Source organism: Panthera onca, chromosome A1 (genome assembly GCF_046562875.1).
Source record: "Panthera onca isolate mPanOnc1 chromosome A1, mPanOnc1 haplotype 2, whole genome shotgun sequence".
NCBI classification, from domain to species: Eukaryota; Metazoa; Chordata; class Mammalia; order Carnivora; family Felidae; genus Panthera; species Panthera onca.
This window is the reverse complement of record NC_138339.1, coordinates 60,124,238-60,146,707: the sequence shown is the minus strand read 5'-3', so window position 1 is coordinate 60,146,707 and position 22,470 is coordinate 60,124,238. Positions and strand designations below refer to the sequence as shown.

The following is a 22,470-nucleotide window of genomic DNA, read 5'->3' as shown; positions in this document are numbered from 1 at the left end:
AAATTTTTGAGTTTAAATGTTTATAAGTGAGCCGATATTATTCAAAATATTACAAGTTCATGTGATAACGTTAAATAACAAAAAATGTGATTGTGTAATGCAAATGGCTGAGGTTTTGAAAAGAGTTCCAGTGCAACCCCTAAGTTTACAGAAAGAAAAACTTCAGCACTGAGAAAGGGGGTGGGGGTGGGGTGGGGGTGGGGGAGGTCATGTGACCAGTGGCAGGTAAAGTCATCAGAGCAAAAATGAAAAACCAGTTCTGCTGATCAAGTCCGGGCCAACAGCTTCCTCCACTCCAGCAGGCACACAAGCAGCCTTGGTCCTTGCGTTCATGCCAAGAACAATCCCAGGTTCTCCACCTGCTTTGTCTTTAGATCTCTTTAATAGGAAGATCAAGATCTCAAGGTCACAACTACAGAGTTAAATCCAAAGACCTTTTTTTTTTTTTAAGCCAAAAAATAATGCATTTTCTGACCACAGAAACAGCTACAATCTATGGCTGCTACTATTTTTCCCTGCTCTGCGTTTCTATGTAAGAGGCCTTTTAAACTTCTTTCTTATCTCAAAGGAACCACAAACACTTAGCTAGAAAGAAAATATCCTAACTTTCAAAAGATAGTAACAGTATCATCTAAAGTAGAGTCACCTCTTTCTATGACCCCTTGAGGCAATGTGATTTTCCTTTTTTTCTTAAACCTGGAAATTGCTTCTTTTTTTTTCTTTTCTTTTGAGAGAGAGAGAGAGAGAGAGAGAGAGAGAGGAGAGAGAGACAGAGGGAGAGAAAGAATCCCAACCAGGTTCCACACATAGCACAGAGCCTGACGCAGGGCTTGATGCCATGACTGTGAGATCATGACCTGGGCTGAAATCAAGAGTCAGATGCTTAACCAACGGAGCCACCCAGGCACCCTGGAGACAATGTGATTTTCTCATGAGTTCTAGGCTTAGTGCTATCTGCCTTCTTTCTTCTTGTTTGAAGTAGTTTCTGTCCAGAAAGATTTGACTTTAACTGTATAACACTGCATTGTGGGGAGCAAGTGACAGAGGCTGCCAGGGATTAAGAGGAGAGGGAAGTGGGGTCAGCAAAGTCTAGCAGGGGGCTTTGTCACTCCTCATCATCTCTGCCTCTCCTACCCACTGGGTGACTTCCATTTCCCAGGTAGGACTTAAGCAATACCTTCATGTGGTCATAGGTGTCTCTGAACCATAAGTTAGCCTTCTTGAGAAGGGGGGAGTTTGAGTTGGTGGCAGAAAGATATAATAAAGAGGAAAAGAAGATATGGGTCCTCATCCTGACACTGCTATTACCCAACAGTCTTGAGGTCATACCATATGCCAGGAACTGTGCATGTAGATTTGAAACCTATAATCTACTTTTTTTTAAGGCCCAATGAAGTCCAAGATGAAATATGAGGATCGAGAGGTTTATAAACTTGCCCAGACATTATCCACTCCTAAGTGGACACGTCTGAACGCAAGCTCAATTCTATCTAATTCTGGGCTCTTTCCAAAGCATGGTGGTGGTGCTGGGAGGTGAGAGCGCTTTGGATTCCAGGCTTATAACTACCACCGCCTCCATCTTTTAGGATCACAGAAATGAATAGATGCAGCAGCACTTTGTAGATGATAAATCATTCTGCAAATTTGTCCAAAGTTAACAATAAGACAAACATTTGTGTGCACAGCTGTTTATAGCATATTGTATTGCTTTTAATATCTAAATGCACCAAGCAAGATAAATATCCCCAAGTCTGGGATCCTATTATATAAACAACAGCTTATCCATGCAATAGAGTAGGAGAAGGTAGATATGCCTTGATCTGGACAGATATCTTTAACACACTCAGTAAAAAGAGACTACAGAGCACCATTCGTAAGCCCATTTATGTTTGTGAAAAAAATATTTTTCTATGTCCAAAAAGTCTGTAAAAATAATGGTACCCCGGAGCAGAGGTAAGAACGAGAGATGTGAGGTTAGAGGGATAATTTTACTTCCTGTGGTTTGTTAGAACTTTTCATAATAATCATATATGATAATAAAGAATATAGAAATTTTTCCCAACAGGAAAAGAATGAATGTCAGTCTATACACCCAAGAAATCGTATTCACAGGGATGGAGTGGATACACAGCAGGGGCCACAGTGTGCTGCAGGCAGGTCTGTGGTGAGGCACGAGGCACGAGGGCACTCCCCATCCCCTAGACCCTCCACCCCATGCCAAAGCTGCCATAGAATCCTGGTGCTCACAAGTTGGAGTGAAGTTGTCAGTGTTACTGAGCTGACAAAAGAGCGCTACAAAGTAACACGGATTAACCCTTTTAAAAAGGCACAAGTATGAAATGTTTTATCCACTTATCAAATGCTTTTAACTTCCATTTTCTAGAAGATAGGGGGAAAAAATCTACTTAAAGCAACCAGGAAAAAGCACAAAACCATCACGTCCAACAACAAAAAAATCCCATTGTGCTTAGAGAGAAACGTTGCTGTTATTCAGATCCTGTAAGTTGCTTTGTGGGAACTTTTATTAAAATACACTGGACCCGGGGCGCCTGGGTGGCTCAGTCGGTTGAGTGTCCGACTTCAGCTCAGGTCACGATCTCGCAGTTCGCGAGTTCGAGCCCCGCGTCGGGCTCTGGGCTGATGGCTCAGAGCCTGGAGCCTGCTTCCGATTCTGTGTCTCCCTCTCTCTCTGCCCCTCCCCCGTTCATGCTCTGTCTCTCACTGTCCCAAAAATAAATAAACGTTAAAAAAAAAAAATTAAAAAAAAAATACACTGGACCCTCCAACCTGCAGCCTAGAGTGAAAAAAATTAAGCCTTCTTAGGTCTGTAAGTCTAACATCTCAGCGATGATGAATGGAGACTGGTTGGACCCACTGATGAAGATGTACCATGGAGATGCTCTACTTTTGTGTTCAGTTCTTCAAAACGGGAGGAGTCTATGAGATTGTATAAGGAGAAGTGGATAAAGAACACAAGTAACAATTGTTGAATTCTTACTGTGTGCCAGACTATGGACTGTGTGCTTTGTATTTATAATTTCAGTGTATCTTCGGAAAACCCTGGGACAAGTATTACCCCAATTTAAGATACAAAATAAGATTCATTCTGATTGTTAATACCATTTAGTATTTATTGAACACTTAATGTATGTCATTTACCATGATAATACTGTTTCATATGAACCATCTCATTTAGTTCACAGAATAATCTTAGAAAACTGCTATTCTAATTCCTCCTATATTACAAATGAGGAAATTCAGAGGTTAATGTAACTTGTCCTAAGTCACAGAATTACAAGTGATGGAGGTGGATTTGAATTCTTGGTTGCTAGGCTTATGTGTTGTGTACACAGGTATTTACAGAAATTTTGTATTATTTACAACATCTAAATGTAACAAGCAAGATACATGTGCAAACGGCCCTACAGCAATGGGCTCCTTTAAGATTTCCATTGTAGAAATGGAAGTTTGTAAACTTTTTGTAATATTTCAAAAAAAATTTAACAGAAATTGTACACTCATCCATCTTCAGTATCACCACATGGGCTTGTTAATTACAATGTCAAGATTTCTTGTTTGCATGAGAACTACAGGTCAATACTCTGTTTAACTCTGCTGGTCAGAAAATTCAGAATGGTGCTTATATATATATTTTTTTTTAATTTTTTTTTTAACGTTTTTATTTATTTTTGAGACAGAGAGAGACAGAGCATGAATGGGGGAGGGTCAGAGAGAGAGGGAGACACAGAATCTGAAACAGGCTCCAGGCTCTGAGCTGTCAGCACAGAGCCCGACGCGGGGCTCGAACTCACGGACCGCGAGATCATGACCTGAGCCGAAGTCGGCCGCCCAACCAACTGAGCCACCCAGGCGCCCCTTATTCTTTTTTTAAAAAATAATGAGTCAACACATCACTTAACATTTAATACATGTTTCTTGTTTGGGAGACAATGCATTTTAAAATGTGCATCCAGTGAAAAACGGTGGGTGAAAACTGCTTGGTGGTGACAACATTTTCTATTATTTATCCAGAAGGTCATTCAAAATGTGGCTTCTGTGTCTCCATGCCAGGGCTGCCTGATGAGCTTTCTCCCTCCCTCCAATACTGACCTCCTCTCCATCCCCTCCATTGGCAGCCTAGTGTTTCTATTCTCTTTCCTTTGTTTACTTTTGCTTTATGCCTTTGCTTTATCACCATACTTCATCCCTGATGCCAGGATGGCTTCAGCCACAGGCAGAGAAGTTGCCTGTGGAGATCAACATGATTCTTCCCCACCCCAAATGAATTCCCAAATATATCTCCAACTGTTTATTGATACTTGAAATTCCATGGAGAGAATGTCATTCTTTGACTTAAGGCTAATTCTCTCCTGTTAAAATGCAGCCCTGATTGAAAACTTTAAAACATTAGAATACAAACCCCTGTGAGTTAAGAGCCATAACACATCCACTACTATAGGTAGTGCATCATCCCTGAATTCCTTGAAGATAGGGATTAAATCTGGTTATTGTTTTAGGTTCAACACCTAGCACAAATACCTGGCACACAATAAGAAATCACCACATCAATTTAATTTAATTAATTAATTAGAAAAGCTCACATGAAGTGTCAGGTAATTTGTCAAGATGCAAGGAGAGGTTCTTAGATGAGGGGATGGAATCAGAATGGAGATTCTGGAAGCTTCTGGGCATGGACTTCCTCAATTGTACTGATAACACAGCTTGACCTCACACAATGACTAAAGGGTTCTTGGACAGGAGAAAAGAGGAATAAAAAAATATACACAATCTTCCACCCTCCTTCCTACAGTGAAAATACCCATAATCACCCAGCCATCCTCCAGAGAAAGAACATAGACATCAGACAGCTCACTTTGTGATGAGTGATCTAGTTTCCTCACCAGGACCTCCCCAAATCAAAATCCTATTGTCCTCTTTTTTTTGTAAAATGGAATCTCTCCCCACAAATCCCTCCCAATTCAGGTAGGCACAAAACTAAGTTCAGAGACGGATCTCATGAAACACCCCAGTATCCTATGCCTCAGCCAAAACTCAGAGCCCACTCTCACTGACTGCTTAGGAATTGATAACACCAGAAACTTTAGAAAAATTACCATCAATGCGAGGCTTTAAAATCTTCCTGTCCAACCTCTTTTCCTTTGCCAGGAAATTATGGAGAAAGTAGGCCAATTTAAAATGTAAGAGAATTGACCAGCAAAAAGCAATAAATCTGAGGAATAAATGTGAATCCTCTGATCTACGTGTGCAGTTACACAGACATCAGTGCTGTTTTTTTAGCTCAGACTGGATATAATTAAAACCCTCTCCAGAATCTCATCTCAGAACAAGCAATAGAGGCTTGTGCATCTCTCCATGGTGCTGATAAAACACTGCCTTCTAGAACTAGGGCATTTCGCCTCTTGAGAAGTATGAAGTCTCAATCTCTCTCTCTCTCTCATGCTCTCTCTATATCCTTCTCTCTGTCTCTATATCTCCGTCTCCCTTGACCACCACAGTGTGTGTCTTTGCTTTAATTTTGATAAAGCATTTGCAATTTATTTTATTGTTCCATAATTGTAATGATGATTTCAATGTATTTTTATACTCCTATCATGTATCTGATATTTACTATCATCCCCACCCAACTCTTTTTGGAAAGTTTATGTTGTATGTTCCCTCTTCTACCACTATCTCTCTGTGGCCAACCTATTTCCCACAACACATTTGGAAGGGGGAGAACTAGTTTATTTTCTGATTTATTATAAATTTTCCAATTTGATCTATGGTTTCTGGTGGTTTTTCTAGATGAAAAGAAGATGCCCACCTTACTTCCCAGTCTCCATAATATACTCAGCACCACCACTTATAACCCATATCCCTGGTCCTTCCCTGATCAGCTGCAAACAGGAAAGCCTTTCTTCTGAATGTTCAGCTCCTTTATATGCTCAGCCAGTGACAGCCCAGCCTAAGTGGTTAGTATAACCAACTCAGCTTGAAACAGATCTATGTGTTTATTCCTAGAAGTACACTAAGAGTTTCTTTCCAATGAGTGTGTGGCATCTAGAAGTAGTATTCTGCTTTCAGTGTTCCTAGGTCTAGAGATGAATTTAGAACTTTGGGGCAGTGCCTAAACATTGAGTTGCTGCCCCACCCCAAACTCCTGTCCTACAAAAATGAAATAGCCAGGGTAGCACTCATTATCACTCAGTATCTCCAGAAACATACCTTGAGTATCTATTTTACTAGTTGATACTATGGCTGCATTTCTAGAATAACCTAGGGACTTTCTAAATATATAAATATTTTCATGCCCAGGTTCTACCCCAGACTAACTCTAAATCTTCAGACATTGCTATTTTTTTTTTTAAAGCTCTTCATATAATTCTGATATGAAGTGGAACTGAATACCACTGACTTACTAGGTGCCATGCTCTGTCCTGAGTTCTGGGGATTTTGGGACAGAGAAAGCCTAGTACCTGCTTTTAAGAAATAAGTCCATTGGCAGGGTATTACTAGGGAAGAGCCATGCAGTGAGGAAAGGCCATAACAGTGTTATCACAAAGTGCTGAGTAAACTCAGAAAAGACATAAAAAACCTAATCTAGGGGAATCTGGGATGATGTTCTGAGGGAGGTGCTATTACAACCAGCCAGGTAAAATCTGCACTTGATATGCTCTTTGCTATAATAAGTAGGGCTTTATAATAAGAGTGCTTTTCTCTAATAAGAGTATAATCTACCAACACATTACTAACCCTTATATATTCTTCCAACCCCTTTCCCTCAGCCTGTGTCAAGTCTCACCCTGCTCACATACATTCTTACCTGCTCCCTGGAATTCTGATTATGATCTTCCCATAATCACAATGTCTTCATAAAACAGAGTTTACCACATCTTAGCCTTGGACTGCAGGCCACTCCTTGAGGAAGTTCAGCCCTTTGAGTCTGGTGAGATTTTATTTCTTTCAGGCACTAACCCAGCTATCCTAATCATCTGCAGCCAGCTCATCCTTCCCACAGAGAGCAATCAGATGGGTTTTTACCTGTGTTTGAAATCCCCTTCTCCCCCCCGTCACCTGCCAATCTCCTACTCAAATAAAAAAAAAAAAAAAACAGTTCAATAATCATCTTCAGAAAGCCTTTTCCCACTCGACCTCTCTCAACCCCTACCTCACCCTAGGTAGGGTTGGTTGTTTTTTTTTGAGTTCTCACAAAACCTTACTCAATATTTCTTTGAACTAAGGTACCACATCTATCAATTTTGAGTGTCCTAGTGTAGCATCCACCAAGTACATGTATAAATATGTGAAGTGAATGTGTCAATGGATGGATGGATGATTGGACAGATGGATGGAAGGATAAGTATACGGGAAAATGATACTCCTAAATTTATTTTGTATCTTATCAATTCAGAGTTTAGTGCAAAATAATAGATGTGCTAAGTTATCTCTTCTCAAAGCAAAGATGCTTTCTTTTTCTTACATGCACTCTTTCTTTTCTTCTTTCACTGTTTACCCTATAACCAAGATGTGGTGTTATAACTTGTCTTTCAGAGTAAGTTTCAAGTAGATAAATAATTAGTCTTCTGAGGGTATTTTGGAAGATTATAACTATTCCTTTCCAACCTTCCCTGAACTGTGTCATTCCTTGCCCCTAGATATGAAAGCCTTCCCTCTGCTCCCTAAAGACTGGTTCTATTCACAGAAGAAAAAATATTCCACTTTTCACAGAGGTTACTTTCAGACTCTACTTATCATATTTCTGGCAACTCTCCATGAGTTTCTTTGAAGCATATCTGCCCTTTATTACCTACCCACAGCCACAGTGACAGTCAAGCCAGAGGAAGACATAAACAATACCAGTCTTGTCTCCATTTATACATTTCTGATACCTCACAAAAATGTGTATGATAAATTATAGTGTCTAACAAAATCAACTAACTCTTTTATCTCCTAAGATTACACCTCTAAATTATGTGGAGTTTTAAAAAATTCACTATTTACTGCACAAACATTATCAAAAACAAAAATGACATCATATACCCATAAGCCCAGCCCTGAAACATATCTAACTTATTGTTCTATAATGCCTTCAAGTCTTTTTCATGAAACTCTATGCAGCATGTAGACAATTTGTTTCCTGCTTTTTCCACTTAACATGGCATAAACATTTTTATTACCATACTTTTTGGCCAAAGGGAAGGCTCTGTTTGTACTTACCCTCTGAGGTGGCATAGGGGAAAGATTTAGATATAGACAGATTGAATTCTGGTTCTGCCAATAACTTGCTAGGTACCCTAAGTCTATTTACTTAAACTCCTGTAAGCCTCAGTTTGTTCATCAGTAACATGGGCACGATAACAGCTAACTCACAGAATTGTGGTAAAAATTGACATCTGTATATACGATGCTTGACAGTGTTTGGCTTAAAACAGGCATTCATGGATGTGTGACTCAGGCGTAACAGTAATATTTTTAAAACATGGATCTATCATGAATTAGAATACAAAGTACACACAAATAATTAAGATAAAACACAACGTTGAATTAAAGTAAATTCCACCTTTGGGTTCTACCCCCAGAACACTGAGAGTTTATATTCACTCGCCTGAAGTTAGAGATACTTAGGTAGAAAAGCTTGAAAATAACTGAAATCTATCAGCACTCTTTCATAGACATATTTGAGCGATCTGCCTCAGATCACAGACTGTCAGGACTAGAACTGGAAATAGAGCTCACGTGTCCTCAAAAGCTGCTGAAAGGCTTTAATACCAAATATCACCTTTCCTGTTACCACCACCTCAACCAATACAGCACAAAAAGGAGACATGATTAATCAATTAATCAAAACTTTTTTTGAGGGATTACACTGTGGCAAAATGAAAGAAGAAACATAGACTAGGTATCAACATGGTAGTCACGACTAATAAAATATTAGGAAGCAGTAAACTAATGCTCAGAGAGGCCATGGAACTTCTCCAAGAGCACACACTTAGCTAGCAGTGAACTTGGGAGGCTGAATCCACATCTGCATGTCCCCATAATCTTTCAACTAGAATTTAACTCAATGAAAATCATCAGATATGTTCTGACTGCCCAATCTGTGCCAGGTGCTGTGTAGGATATGGCAGTGAACAAGATATATACAATCCTGGCATCCAAGGGGCTTGTTGTCTAGATGAGAAAACAGACCACTTAAAGGTGAGCAAAGTGTGGTGAGTGTCAGGTAAGGGAAAGCACTTACAATGTTTGTAAAATATTCAGGCAATGAGGACATGTAAATGTGAGCCTCTACTCTTTGTCCCCAAATTCAATTACACTATAGGTTAAACATGCTTACACAGGCTGGCCTGGGAATTTGACCACCATTACTCTTCTGAATCATTTCTGTGGGAAAATGTGTGCTGAATTCTAAACTGATTCAGGAGCACAACAATGCTCAAAGCTGGGAGCACAACCATACTCAAACTTGGTACCTGCTTTTTATATGATGTTTTAATGCATCAGCAGCAGATTTACCTTTCTCATTAGCTTCTGCTGACTATCAAACATAAAATTAGCATCAGCATGTATTTCTAGAAAGTAGAGCAACTGGGATGGGAGGATCAATCAAACCACAAAGATTAATTATTGAGTATCTGCTTGGAATTCGGCACTGTGCCCAGAAAGTGCAGAAATATAGAAGAAATATAAGACTGGGTCAGCCCTATCCTTAGAGAGCCTGTGAACCAGATATAGGATATCCTATATCTACATAGGAGTAATTCCAGGAAGTAATAGGTTGTGTCAAAATTTCGAGAGACTGGGGTGGACATATGACTGTGGAATGGTTAGGTGAATCAGAGATCAGGGAAGTTAAGCCCGGCTTCAAAAGACAGCTACAATTTAGATATCTGGGGAGAATTCATCATGGCAGTGGGAGGAGGTTCATCATGGAGAAAGGCATAAGATAAGATGGGTTCTGAAATAATGAATAGACCATTGAGACTAATGTTGGGAGTATTGGGGAATTAGGTCTTACAGGTAGTTCTGAATGAAAGAGCATTTTGTCTTAATCACTTTTGTGTTCCCAATGCCTAGAATGGTACCTGGCAAATAATGGGTCCTCAGTTAATATTTAGTGAGCTGTGAAATAGAAAGACAATGCATTAGTTGAAAAGAGAAAATAATTTTTAAAAAGTGCTAGTCCTCTTTCAACATAAACCAGACAAGCATAACATGATAAGAACAAATGTAAAACTGCACATAATTAAGGGCTAAATTTGATAGTAAAGCCAAAAGCTGTCAGAATGCAGCAGGGAAAGTAAGAGGGCAAAAAGAATCTGTGATGATTTTTTTCTTTTTTTTTTTTTTTTAGATTATTTATTTATTTTGAGAGAGAGAGGGGGAGGGAGGGAAGGGGAGAGAGAGAGAGAGAGAGAGAGAGAGAGAGAGAGAGAGAATCTCAAGCAGGCTCCATGCTTTCAGCACAGAACATGACATAGGTGTTGATCCCATGAACTGTGAGATGATGACCTGAGCCAAAATCAAGAGTCGGTCACTTAACCAACTGAGCCACCCAGATGCCCCTCACCTGTGATGATTTCTTAATGGAAGAGGCAATTTCATCAGGTTTATTAGGAAGGGTAAGGTTTGGCTCTCAGAAATCACAATTCAGATGCTCACAGGGTGAGGCAGATAACACAGACACGAGAAACCTAGCATCTAGAAGCACGACAGGAAGTGATGGCACTGTGGCTTTTACTAAATAAGTTGGTGAGCCAGACAAAATATATGTGTGGACTAGATTCAGGCTGTGAATCACCAAGTGGACAACTGGACGGTGAAAAGAAGAGAAAGAGTACATTCCAGACGGAGGAAGGGGGTAAAGGACAAAGAAGACAGAGCATGAAGGCCTGGGGGGAGCCCCAGAGACTGGTCTCACTAGAATGCAGAATGTTGGCTGAAGACAGTAGGAAATGGAGTTGCAGGAGAGAAAAGCTAAGCTGAGTTTGGATTCCAGGTAGAAGAAAAGGTAATAGATGGAGAGTCAAAGATAGCTTCAGTATGCTGTGTTGCTTGGAGAAACTGTGCTGAAATTAAACATCTTATTTTCTAATCTGAGCTGCTAAATCAATGACCTTTATCTCTAAGACCAATGTTGCCTGAAACTTCCTGAGAATATGTCCATTCTAGAACTCTTCGATTGTTTTCTGAAAACTTTTCCTGTTCTATTGCCAGCTGCTGCCCCCAGATTGTACATGACAGTTGGGGCGCTATAGAGAGAGCTGTGGATCAAAAGCATCTTCAAACACAGAGCAATTCCTTCCTTGCTTAACACATTTCACTTAAGGATTTACATTTACACCAGTTGAACAAATCAAAGTTATGGTTCCCTCAGTAACTGTAACCTGGACCAAACATTGCTATATTTTTCTGCTGCCAAGCAGGCTTTTAACTCATGCCTCCCAACTGTGAAGGGGAGATTTAATTCAGACATTATGCAAGAAATGCTTTTTGGAAAGCAAGTGGCTGGCCCAGCGAAGGTTTCATGTAAATGGCTGTTCCTTGCAACATGTGCTTTTATGCAAAGGTTCCCTGCAGACAGAAATCTTCCAGAGCCCCTCCACAGTCTTTCATGGTGAACAGAGAGGTACCTTCTCCACTCCTGCAAGCTGTCACACTTGATCATTCATGGGTCAGAGCCCAGATTTGTTATATTGAAGGCACTCAGTGTCAATGAAAGGCACTACATGGAGCCAAGACTGGATGACAGAGTAAGGCAACTAGGGCACTTGCCCAGGAGGCAAAATTTAAGGGGCATCAAAAAACTCAGTAACAGATACAAATCAAGTTTAATGTCATATTTTTAGAAATAAGAATTAGTGCAAAAAATCCATAATGAACAGGAGTGCCTGGGTGGCTCAGTTGGTTAAGTGTCTGACTTTGGCTCAGGTCATGATCTCATGGTTCATGAGTTCAAGCCCTGCGTAGGGCTCTGTGCTGACAACTCGGGGTCTGGAGCCTGCTTCAGATTCTGTGTGGGTCTCTCTCTCTGCCCCTCCCCCACTTGCACTTTGTCTCTCTCTCTCTCTCAAAAATAAATAAACATTAAAAATTTTTAAAAAATCCATAATGAACAAAATATCAAAATGTATTTTTTTTAAATATTGCATTGATATATTATTTTTTCTTGATTACTGAATTTTGGTGCCCTCTTACACTTTGCCATCATCCCAGGCAAGTACTTCATTTGCCTTACCCTTTTCTGTCCCTGAGGGGTAGTCCAGGTGGGTGAGGGACAGAACAGAGAGAGCAAATACGGAGAGGCCATTGTGGATTTGGCTGTAGGCAAACTCCTTTAAACTTTGGTCATGGCAGATAAAGGAATATTGAAGAACATCTCAAGAAGTATTTCTAGTTGGTATTGATGGAACAAAATGTGTTGGATTATTAATTTTATTGGAGAGAATTTTAGTCAACCATCAACAAAAGCTGTCTTCTAATTTTCCAGGTGGATTCTCTGAGAATAAATGACACAAGGACCATCTGGTAAGTTATGCCAAACTACTCACTTTCCAAGCCTACCAAGCAAAGATCAAGTGACATTCAAGTCCCACATGTTGGCCGAGGAAACATCGCATGGACAGTGTTGTCAAATAGCCCAAGTGAAATGCTATAGCCTGCAAAGTCCTTGAGCCCAGGACAGGCTTTTATGCTCTTCCACATTTCCAGTCCCCAGAGCCTAGTCCTGGGTTAGTGCATGCTAACACTGGTTTAATCAATTGCTCATTCAGTGGGAAGTTACATTTTGCCTCCAGACAGGCTGGAGCACTTCACAGGGTGGAATCCTCCAGTAAGGCCAATCATCTGTTGGCAGATTTTGCTATTGTCTCTGATAAAGCAGAGAAAAACCCTTATCTAACAGAATCCCTTCACATTGGACTAGGCATGCTTGGGGAACTGTTCATCCTCAAAATGCATTCTTTGCAAGTGAGCAATCATTCCTCAAATATTTCAAAGATAAGCTTTTAAATTTTTCTGAAATATTGTTAGCTTCATGGACAAGTTGCAAAAATGGTACAGAAGATCCTATGTATCCTTCATACAGCTTCCCTTAATGTTAAAATCTTAATGTTAACATAACCAGAGCACAATTACCAAACCAGAAAATTCACATTGGTACAACATCATTAACTAAACTACAGACTTTATTCTAATTTTTCCAGCATTCCTTCTGACATCCATTTTTTGGTTCATGATCCATTTCAGGATCCCACATTGAATTCAGCTGTCATGTTTCGTTAAGTCCCCTCCAATCTGTGACAGTGTTTCATCTTTCATGACCTTAACTTCTGAAGGGTACTAGTCTGTCATCGTTTAGAATACCCCTCAGTTGGGGCTTGTTGAGCATTTTCTCATTATTAGATTGAGGTTGTGCATTTTTGGCAAGATTCCCCACCAAAGTGATGTTGTCCTTCTCAGTGCATCTTATCAGAAGGCGAATGATGCTGATACGTACCTTTCCTGGTGATGCTCCTTTCATCACCTGGTTAAGGTGGTGGCTGCCAGGTTTCTCCACTGGAAAGGTACTAGCTTTCCTTGTGTCATTAAAAAGTGGATTCTTTGGGAAAAATACTTTGAGATTATGCAATGACCCTGTTTCTCATCACACTTTTGCCCATCATCTTTAGTCCCCATTGATGGTTCTTCCTTGTAACAAGATTATTGTGGTGTTTGCCTAATCAAAAGTGAATTTTAATTATCTATAAGCCCTATTTAAGGTCCAAGGACCCAAACCTGCTGAGGTAAAAGACAGCACTCTCCTGTCAAATGTACCTTTCCCACAGCTTTGTGGGGTTGGACACCCAGTTTAGGTACAGCAAGCCTCTGGCACCCAACTCATCATCCCCACCCCTCACCTGTGCAGGAATTGGGGCTCTCTTTCTCACTGGCCTATGTAAACACTCAATACTACTAGAGAAGAAACCATTGCCAATAAATAAGAATCACCGTGGGAAATGGAACATATTTCTATATCTCTGCTCTAGGTTGAGTGTTTAGTTTGTCTTAAAATTGCTACATCCCTGGCATATCCTCTCTTTGACCGTGAGAACTTGTAGACAGTAGAACCAAGCCTGTTAGGGAGAAGAAAAGCATGGCAGCAGCTTCCCTGTGCTTTGGGGTTTTTATTGTTTTTGGCAATTCCATTGGGTCTCGGCAGTGGTGTGCTGGTAAAAGTTTATCGACTGGCTCTCCAGGAAGACAAAAACAGAGGCCTGGATATATGGTGTTTGCCAGTTCTGTGGTATGAGGACTCCTTTCATGATTGATTTCAAGCCACCAACATGACATCACTGAACAGAGTTAGAGAAGAGATGGGCAGCTGCAGAAGAGCGTTAAACAGCATTCCTATTGCAGACACAATAGATTCAAATAACCTCACGCACACAAATAAGAATAAAGTGTAGTAAGATAATTAGGAAGGGATGTGTTTTGAATATCTATTTATCACATTTGATTTTAATATGGCTTATTTAATTATAGATACCTATATAAATTTTTAATAATGGCAATTATTTAACAAATAACTCATAAAATTCCTAAAAATTTAACACTTGGTTCCCTTGAGTGGTGTGAGCCAGCTCCAGCACACCACCTCATACAGTAGTTATCATGAACGAAATTCGGGAACACCCCAAAGGAGCCCCTGAAAAGGGAAGATGACACTTTTCTCCAGACCCTCCAGGAACCCATATGAAGTCCAGATGCCCTGCAGGGAGTGGCTTGGCTCCAGCAGCAGCATCTGTGGCCTTTTGGCAAGCCTCCTGTGGAGGCTGTGAGGGCTTCAAAGCATCTGGCTGCCACCAGGCCTGGTTCAAGATCTACTTTTGGTGCTAATAGGGTGCAGAGTCCTTCCCAGGCTCAGTACCTATTTCCCATTCTCCCAGGAGACCACTTGGCCCTTTACTCTTCTTAAAAGAATTATAGGCTTAGAACAATGGGAGGAGCATAGGAGGGAAGGGGAACAGAGAGGCAAGAAGAAAAGTCACATGTACTGAGTATGGATTATATGCCAGGTACAGTGCTGGGGTGGTTTCACAGACGTTCTTGTTCACTGTAATCCTGGCACATGGGGAAATAGCATCCCCATTTTACAGAGAGAGTATATGACTTCTCAAGATTCCCAAGCTAATAAGATGCAGATCAGAATGTATCCCCAGCTCTGCTTATCACTATAGCCTCAGCATATAGAACACTGCACAGGATAACAGCTCTAGAAGTATTTGTGGGATGGATACATGAATGTAGCCTGACCCCAAAGTCTATGCTCTTACCTCCACAGGGAAATGAAGCTGGACAAAGTGTTCTTAAATAGTAAAGTGTACATGTGAAAAGGCAAAAGGCAATGTGATGTGTGAGGGTTTGCTGACTTGAGAGTGAGATGAAGGGATTCCTGCCAGGCTCTGCCTTTTGCTAACTCTCTGACCTCATTAGGAGTGCTACCTACTCTCTCTCTGAGGCTTGGCTTCCTCACCAGTAAAAGGGGGATAATAAAACCTACCTTTCCCATGTGGTTGCCAGAAACAAATAATTATAATACATGAGAGAGCACTTTGCAGGCTAAAGTGTGCTGGGAAAGAAAGTGTATAATATGTCACCATCCATGACATCATAATGTTATTCTACTAGCCTAGAAAGGGCATATTTAACACCAAGGAAGCAGAGGAAGAGCAAGGGGTAAAAAGAAAATGGCCTTGGACATAGCAGAAGGTAGAGGATTCTCATCTATTTCAGCTTTAATTTGGAGGCTTAATTAGCTGCTCTCTGTTTGGGATGCACCACAGACAAGAGAATTTTTGCAAGCCTTGTCTCCCTGCCTTTTGTTTGAAATATGAGGGAGCATATAGGTTAGAAGAAAACCCTGCTGCTTCTGCATGGCAGTATTGATTCCTAGGAATTAAATGGTAATTCAAAGAGGCAGCAGTGGCCTCCCTTCAACCCTGCATCAAGCAGACTGCCTGGGATTATCAGAGAGCCCAGAACTAGGGTGGCCCTGGGGGGTGCACTTCAGAAAAAGACACCCAAGTACAGACTTGCAGAGTCTGCTTCTTTTCCACATGGCAGGTCAGAGGCAGGGCTGGACCAAGAACACCCTCTAGCCTAGACTGCTCCCTGCGTCCACCATAGTCCCTTCTCCACCCATCGGAACCCTAACAGAGCTGCTGATACTATTTCCCTTTTGTGTCAATATCTGATTCCCTTCACAGGAGAGGCATGAGTGTGAGTATTCATGTGTGTGTGTATACATGTGTTTAAAAATACGTGTACCCCACATCACATGTACATATTCAATATATTAGACAAAGCAGTCAGAGCAGGTGGGGGAAGTAGGGGAATGGGGAAAAAAAGATAGAGATAAAAGGTAAGAAACCCCCCCTCCCACACACACACACAAACAAAAACACAAACAAGGGAGGACCTTGCACATACCAATGATGGTAGCATGTTATAAACTGAGGGTAGGTAATTCAAGCCCTGCACCTGACATCCAAGGAATGCAAAATGAAAAAAGAGAATACCTTCCTAGCTCTAAGAGCAGAAGACCTGAGGGGGGGAATCAAATTCCACCACTGATTTGGGCAAATAATATTAATATTCATTCATGTATTTATTCCTACAGCAGATAGCTTCGTGAGCCAGGCATTTTGAGGGGAGGGCTGCTGTAAAATTTGTCTCTGTCCTCACAACATTCCTGATCCTACAGACACAGAAGTCTGCAGAGGATGACAACACAGAAGCCACGACAAAGTGGGCACAAGCTGCTCCTAGACCACAAGAGAGGGGTCAGGGAAGAGGTTAGTGAAAGAGTTTTAGCGGAGCAAGAGGATGGAGAACAAAGGTGGAATTGGCAAGAGGTGAGGCTGAAAGTGTGAAGCTTTGCTCCCTGAGCTTCTGAGCTCGAAGCCTGGCAGGGGACACACACAGGAAAGTGTAACACCAAGCAATTAGTGCTATAATGTCAGTCTGAATATGCGGTTAGGAAGACATAGAGAAGGAAGCCCCGAATTCTGTTTAGGGGTTTGGGGAGGGGGAGGGGGGGTGATGAAGACATGGAACTGAGAAGACTTCAGAAAGGAAATATTATCTGAGCTGAACCTAAAAGGTAATTAGGACTTTACTTGCATAGAAAGAATGGGAATTGAGGACATTCCAGGCAAGAGAAAATGAATGAGCAAAAGCCCTCCCTACCAGTGTCTAAGCTGATAAATACAAATACCAGAAATCCCACTGACTATGACTGATAGAGTGCCTTGGTTAACCCCCTGCCCCCCACCAAGATTTAGTCAATGGGCTCAAAGAGTTTTTAAAAATAAATAAAAAGCTGATTCTGCGCATTCTCTACCTCCGTGAGGCGAGGCAGGTATAACCAATACCATCTCCTGTTCAAAATTAAGAGTCATCTTTACATACTTTATGATTGCTAAGCAGGGTACAAAATGATGACTCTTCTTTCTGTTAGAGGAGTGAAACATAAAAACGAAAAGCCTGTTTCAAGAGAGGGAAAAACACTCCCTCTGGGTTTGGCGCAAAATTAAATCTTATGAGTTACTCAGCAGCCAGAAAGGCATAGAGCAAAGCCAGTGTGAAACAGCCTTTCAAAGTAACTGGAGTTGACGTCTAACCTTGCTCAGTAAGGGGGAAAGAGCAGTTACACAGGCAGAAGTCAGGCCTTTATCCTTCACCTGAGCCTGTCCCTTTCCTATGCCAAGTGCAACTCAAACAAGCTAGAGGAGGGAACTTAACACTATCATTAAAAAAAAAAAAAAAAAAATCCATACCCAGGCTAAGGCAGACATCATCCCCTGAGTCATATGCCACCCAGGGTTACACTGAATAAGGTAATAACAGGAAAGCAGAGCTTCCTTATGCCAGGCCTGCTGTGCTGGGCTGTAATTACCCAAACGATGACAATCAATTGAAGACAAGCATCCTCTCCCATCCCCCAAAAACACAATGCCCCCCAAAAGGAAGCTTGGCATCCTGCACTATAATTTCTAGATTTCCAAGCATGGTTCTACCCCTGAGCAATGGTTCCCGCAGGTAGATATAGTCTATACTTGGGAAGGGAGACAGGCCAACAAAGCAACAGTAAAAGGGGATGGCTATGCTACTGTCAGCAGAGAAGAACCAAACAACCAGAAGAAAAATCCAACACATTTACCCCAGGAGGCTTTTTTATTTTTCCTCCAAATTTCCAATTTTGAGAAGTCAGTGCCTGTAGAAACCAAAGAGCACACCCGACAGTCTGGATTGTCAAAGTCAGATCTTTGCGCCGGCCATTCCCCACTACCGCATGAAAATGAATTTATGAGTACAAATGAATGTGCTTGAAGATTTTGCCATTTTACGGTTTATTAAATGCCATATTGGAAGATGCTAGGTTTTATAGACTGGAAAGGGCTCTTTAATTGAGAAGGTAAAGGAATGAGGATGAGCCCAACCATTCTTCCATTTCCAGTGAATATTGAAAATAAAGAAAAAAAATAGGTCACATTAGAGTGATGGTTCTTAAAGTATAGTCCTTGGACCAGTAGTATCCACATCACCTGGGAACTCAGAAAAATAAATGATCAGGTCCCATCCTCCAAATGTAAGGATCAGAAACCTGTTTTAACAGCTCCTCCAGGTCAGAAAGTTAAAAACTTTCTGCAACTAGAGCTGTGGTCCTCTGCCCTGGCTGCCTCTTATCACCACCTGGTAAACTTGCCCTTGTGATGCCCCCGCCAATCCCAAGCCAATTAAGTCAGAATGGCTGGGACCAGAGCCTTGATGTAGCTGCTTTAAAAAACTCCTCTGATGATATACATGTGCAGCCAGAGTGGAGAGCTGCTACATACCAGAATAAGAGAGATTTAGATTAGATACTTGGGGACTTCTGATTGTCAGTTGAGTTCAAAGGGATAATGGCAACTAAATGAGTCTCCTTGGTGGAAGGAAAACCTTTTGAGAAGAAGAGAGGTTTCCATGTTCATGAGCTGAAGAGGTTTGCTGCAAAGCTCACCTAGAGCATCAGAATCTCATACCAAACCCAATGGTAACAACTGTATTTAATAAGTCATCCAGCAAAGAGAGTTGCTCACCCAGGGAAAGGGGTGGGCTGGGCCCCATAGGCAGAAGTCATTATAAAAGCAATGCACTCAGAGGCAGTAGAGTGACACCACACCTCCCACATACCTCAAGTCCAAATGCTGCAATCCTCCAAGGGGAGCTCAGAGCCTCCCACTCACTTCTCATCTTTGAAGCCCCCAGTACCCAGAGTGTGTGAGATAGCAGCCTCTTCTCACTAGTGTCTGATGTTACCCAGTGTGCAAAATGATGACAACCCATCAGAACAGAACTCTAGGAGGCCACTCCCACTGGATGGGCAGAGCCTAAGCACCTCTGCTTCACAAATGAAACATGAACTGGGGCCATCCTTCTACCCAAATCAGGGAAATGGTCAACCCATTATAAGTGTATTCCTTACATGGGGGTCCACTGGCATATCTCAACAAGCCAGGCTGTTTTCCCCCATGAAAAGGGATGTGAGGATTACTAAACTGTAGGAAATATTATAAATTCTTTTCAACAGGAAGAAGCAATATCTTTAGGATGTTCTAGAGAAATGATGAGTCAACTCTCATGTTCCCACACTACAAGTGAGAGTAAGACCAAATTCTCCTTTAATTTTTTTTTAAAGATCAAATGGCAAAGACTGGAACCAGTTCAACAGCTGGTTGGTGAATGTACTTATAAAAACACCACCATCATCATGACAGCATCACAGAGTGAATCCTGATTATCCAAGCATTTGGGTATCATTCTCCCTCTCCCCAAGCAAAAGGGTGAGGATAGGAAGAAAATGAGAGAGAAAAGACCATGCTCTTGTATCTTCAATGCCCATGATAATTCAGACTTTGGAGTCTGACTGACCTGGGTTTTAATGACCCTGCCATTTATTTGCTGTCTGGCCTTGAAAGTTAAGTCCATGAATTTCAGGTTTTTCATCTGTCAAATGAGAATAATAATCCTTAGCACCTATCAAGGGTGGGCAGAAAGAAAACAGAAATAGCATTTAGCACAGTGCCTAGAAAATAGCAAGTTAAGTAGCAGCTGTGACCATTAATTATTTATCCTTGAACACCCAACTTCAGTTCCTTTGTGAAGAATTCCTTGACAAAAATGCTTACACATAGACTCACACACACACACACACACACACACACACACACAAACACAAACACACTCAAAGTTTTTATAACTCCAGTACTGTGTAAATCCAGATTTAGTTATTATATTACTTTGCAATTGTTTATTTACATATTCTTATATATATTCATAGATTTTCTTAAGGAAAGAGACCAGGCTTGTATGTCCTCAATGACTGGCACACAGCTGGTGCATCATATATATTTACAAATGAACAAATGAATCAAGCTACTGTATTTATCTGGTAATGAGATAAGAAGCTTAATTAGGATGGCAAACATGGAAAGGACAACAGACATAGAGAAGTTGATAATAATGGTTGACTATGGGATATAAGCAGTAAAGGAATAATGTTTTGCTGTGTTTTCTAATTATAGTCAATCATAGATACACTTCATCTAGAAATGACTTCTCTCAGAATTTTCTAAGGAGGAGAAGGGGTGGGAGGGAATGCTCACCCCAATACTTAGAAAATACTCAGTTATTTAAGTCTACCCAGTCTTCTGAAACCAGCCCATCTAGGAAAATAGACCTCTTGGACATTACATAAAGACAAGGTGAGGCTGCCAAATGAACATGAGTTAAATCAAGAGCCTTCCCTTTCTTCCAAATCTTAACAATTCTAGTTTGTCTCCCCATCTTTACTGTTACCACCAATCCCTCTTCTGCAGACTCTGCCCTTTGGAGGCCCTCTACTTACTCCCCTGAAACTTTCCTTTTGGTGCCATCCCTGACTAATCTCTGAAGGATGTCTACCAAATACACCTTGGCTTCACTGCCATACCCACCCCCCAATCACCATCCTACTCCTCACCCTGAGCACTCTGTTCATCCAGAAAGAGCCTTAACCATTTCACCATTGCAGGAGATAACTAAGGAAACAAAACCAATGTAAATCAGCTAAGAAAACTGATGAGGGTTTTCTTGACTGTGCAGGCCTAGGAAACTCCCCTCCTGCCTCTGCAGACAACAGTTTTAGTAAATGGACAAGTCACCCAAAAAGTCTGCAATTAATCCATACCTACATCCCAAGAAAGCCCGTCCAACAAGAAATATGGTGACATAATGCTACATGTTTAACTCCAGTCCCCAAGCCATCTTTCACAGCCATGGGGGTTAGTCACTGGAAAAGTAGGCCCGCTGAGCAAGCCATTGACTTTTATCTTTAGACTTCAACTGCTATTCATCAGCATCAATATTTCAGAGCTTAATCAGCTCAGCGTTAGTCTGAGTCCAGGACGTCTACATCATCATGAGGACTCACCGCATCCTGACAGCTGAGGACCTCCAAAATGCTGTTGAGTAATTCGACACAGTACTTCTTCTCCTGGACCTGGTGTTGCATCTCATCCCTCTGCTCCAGCAGCTCCTTCAGTTCTTTGGTGATGACAGGAAGCAGAATGTCCCGGCATTCTGGAATGAAGGACATTCAGAAGCATTTGAGCATCCTCCTTCTTTAGTTTTCTTTCTTTCTTTCTTTCTTTCTTTCTTTCTTTCTTTCTTTTCTTTTTGATAATTTTTCACTAAATAAACAATTCATGAATATATTTTCCTTGTAAAAAATTTAAGTGTTAAAGATTAGGTTCAGGTTTCCTTAGAACATCATTCACAATTCCAGTCCTTCCCCCAACACCCGCTCCCCAGAGGAACCCAGTTCTTTTATTCCATACATATGTGTATAAAAGAACTGTATGTGTATATATGCAGCTACAGAGCCAACATAAATAAGAGGCAGACATAAGTAAACAAGACAAAACCCAGTGCCTTCACCTCCTGGGAGTGGCAAGCTGTTAGGAGTATTCACACAACAGAGCTGTGAAGTAATGAAGGTCAGGTTTTACCTTAAATGTTCATTCTGTTGGTGTTCTAGTTGATAACTCAGACCCCATTACAAAGATATGAATCCAAGGGAAAATGCCAGTTGGGAGATTTTAGATATTAATGAATATCTCCTTGGGAAGTCACCAGACTTTAAATTCTACCTCAAATTGAAGTAAAATAGTAAACTCTCATTGGAAGTTCTGATAGTGACCGCCCCATCCCTACAAGTATTTAAGTAGTAGGTAGCTGTCTATGGACAGGGGTGATGAGAAGGTATTCAAAGAATCAGATGAAGGGGTGAACTAAATGGTTGTTAAGTCCCCATCCAGAAGTCTATGATTACCACAAAATACACATTCAGAGGAAGCGGCAGGCAGAAGGATATATTTGGTAGGGGGAAAGACACTGGACATGTTTGCA

The 22,470-nt window shown here is 41.1% G+C and overlaps 1 protein-coding gene and 1 long non-coding RNA gene across 7 annotated transcripts in view; one reads left to right on the top strand and one right to left on the bottom strand.

Moving 5' to 3' along the window:
- Window positions 1–22,470, bottom strand: part of DOCK2 (dedicator of cytokinesis 2) — a 418,519-nt gene that overhangs the window by 242,199 nt on the left and 153,850 nt on the right. For all 5 annotated transcript variants that reach the window (XR_009610788.3, XM_060634987.3, XM_060634989.3 and 2 more), the window contains exon 26: window positions 21,494–21,642. Coding sequence is in view for 4 of the 5 variants with exons in the window: in XM_060634987.3 (XP_060490970.1) it covers window positions 21,494–21,642 (149 nt within the window). In the remaining variant the exon portion in view is untranslated. The remainder of the gene's footprint in view (window positions 1–21,493; window positions 21,643–22,470) is intronic.
- LOC132680982 (uncharacterized) lies at window positions 15,684–21,511 on the top strand. Of its 2 annotated transcripts, none has more exons than XR_009610794.3 (3): window positions 15,684–15,750; window positions 16,745–16,835; window positions 21,434–21,511. It is a non-coding gene; the product is annotated as an uncharacterized LOC132680982 (long non-coding RNA). The 2 variants fall into 2 exon arrangements; XR_009610793.3 differs by having other exon boundaries at window positions 21,399–21,487.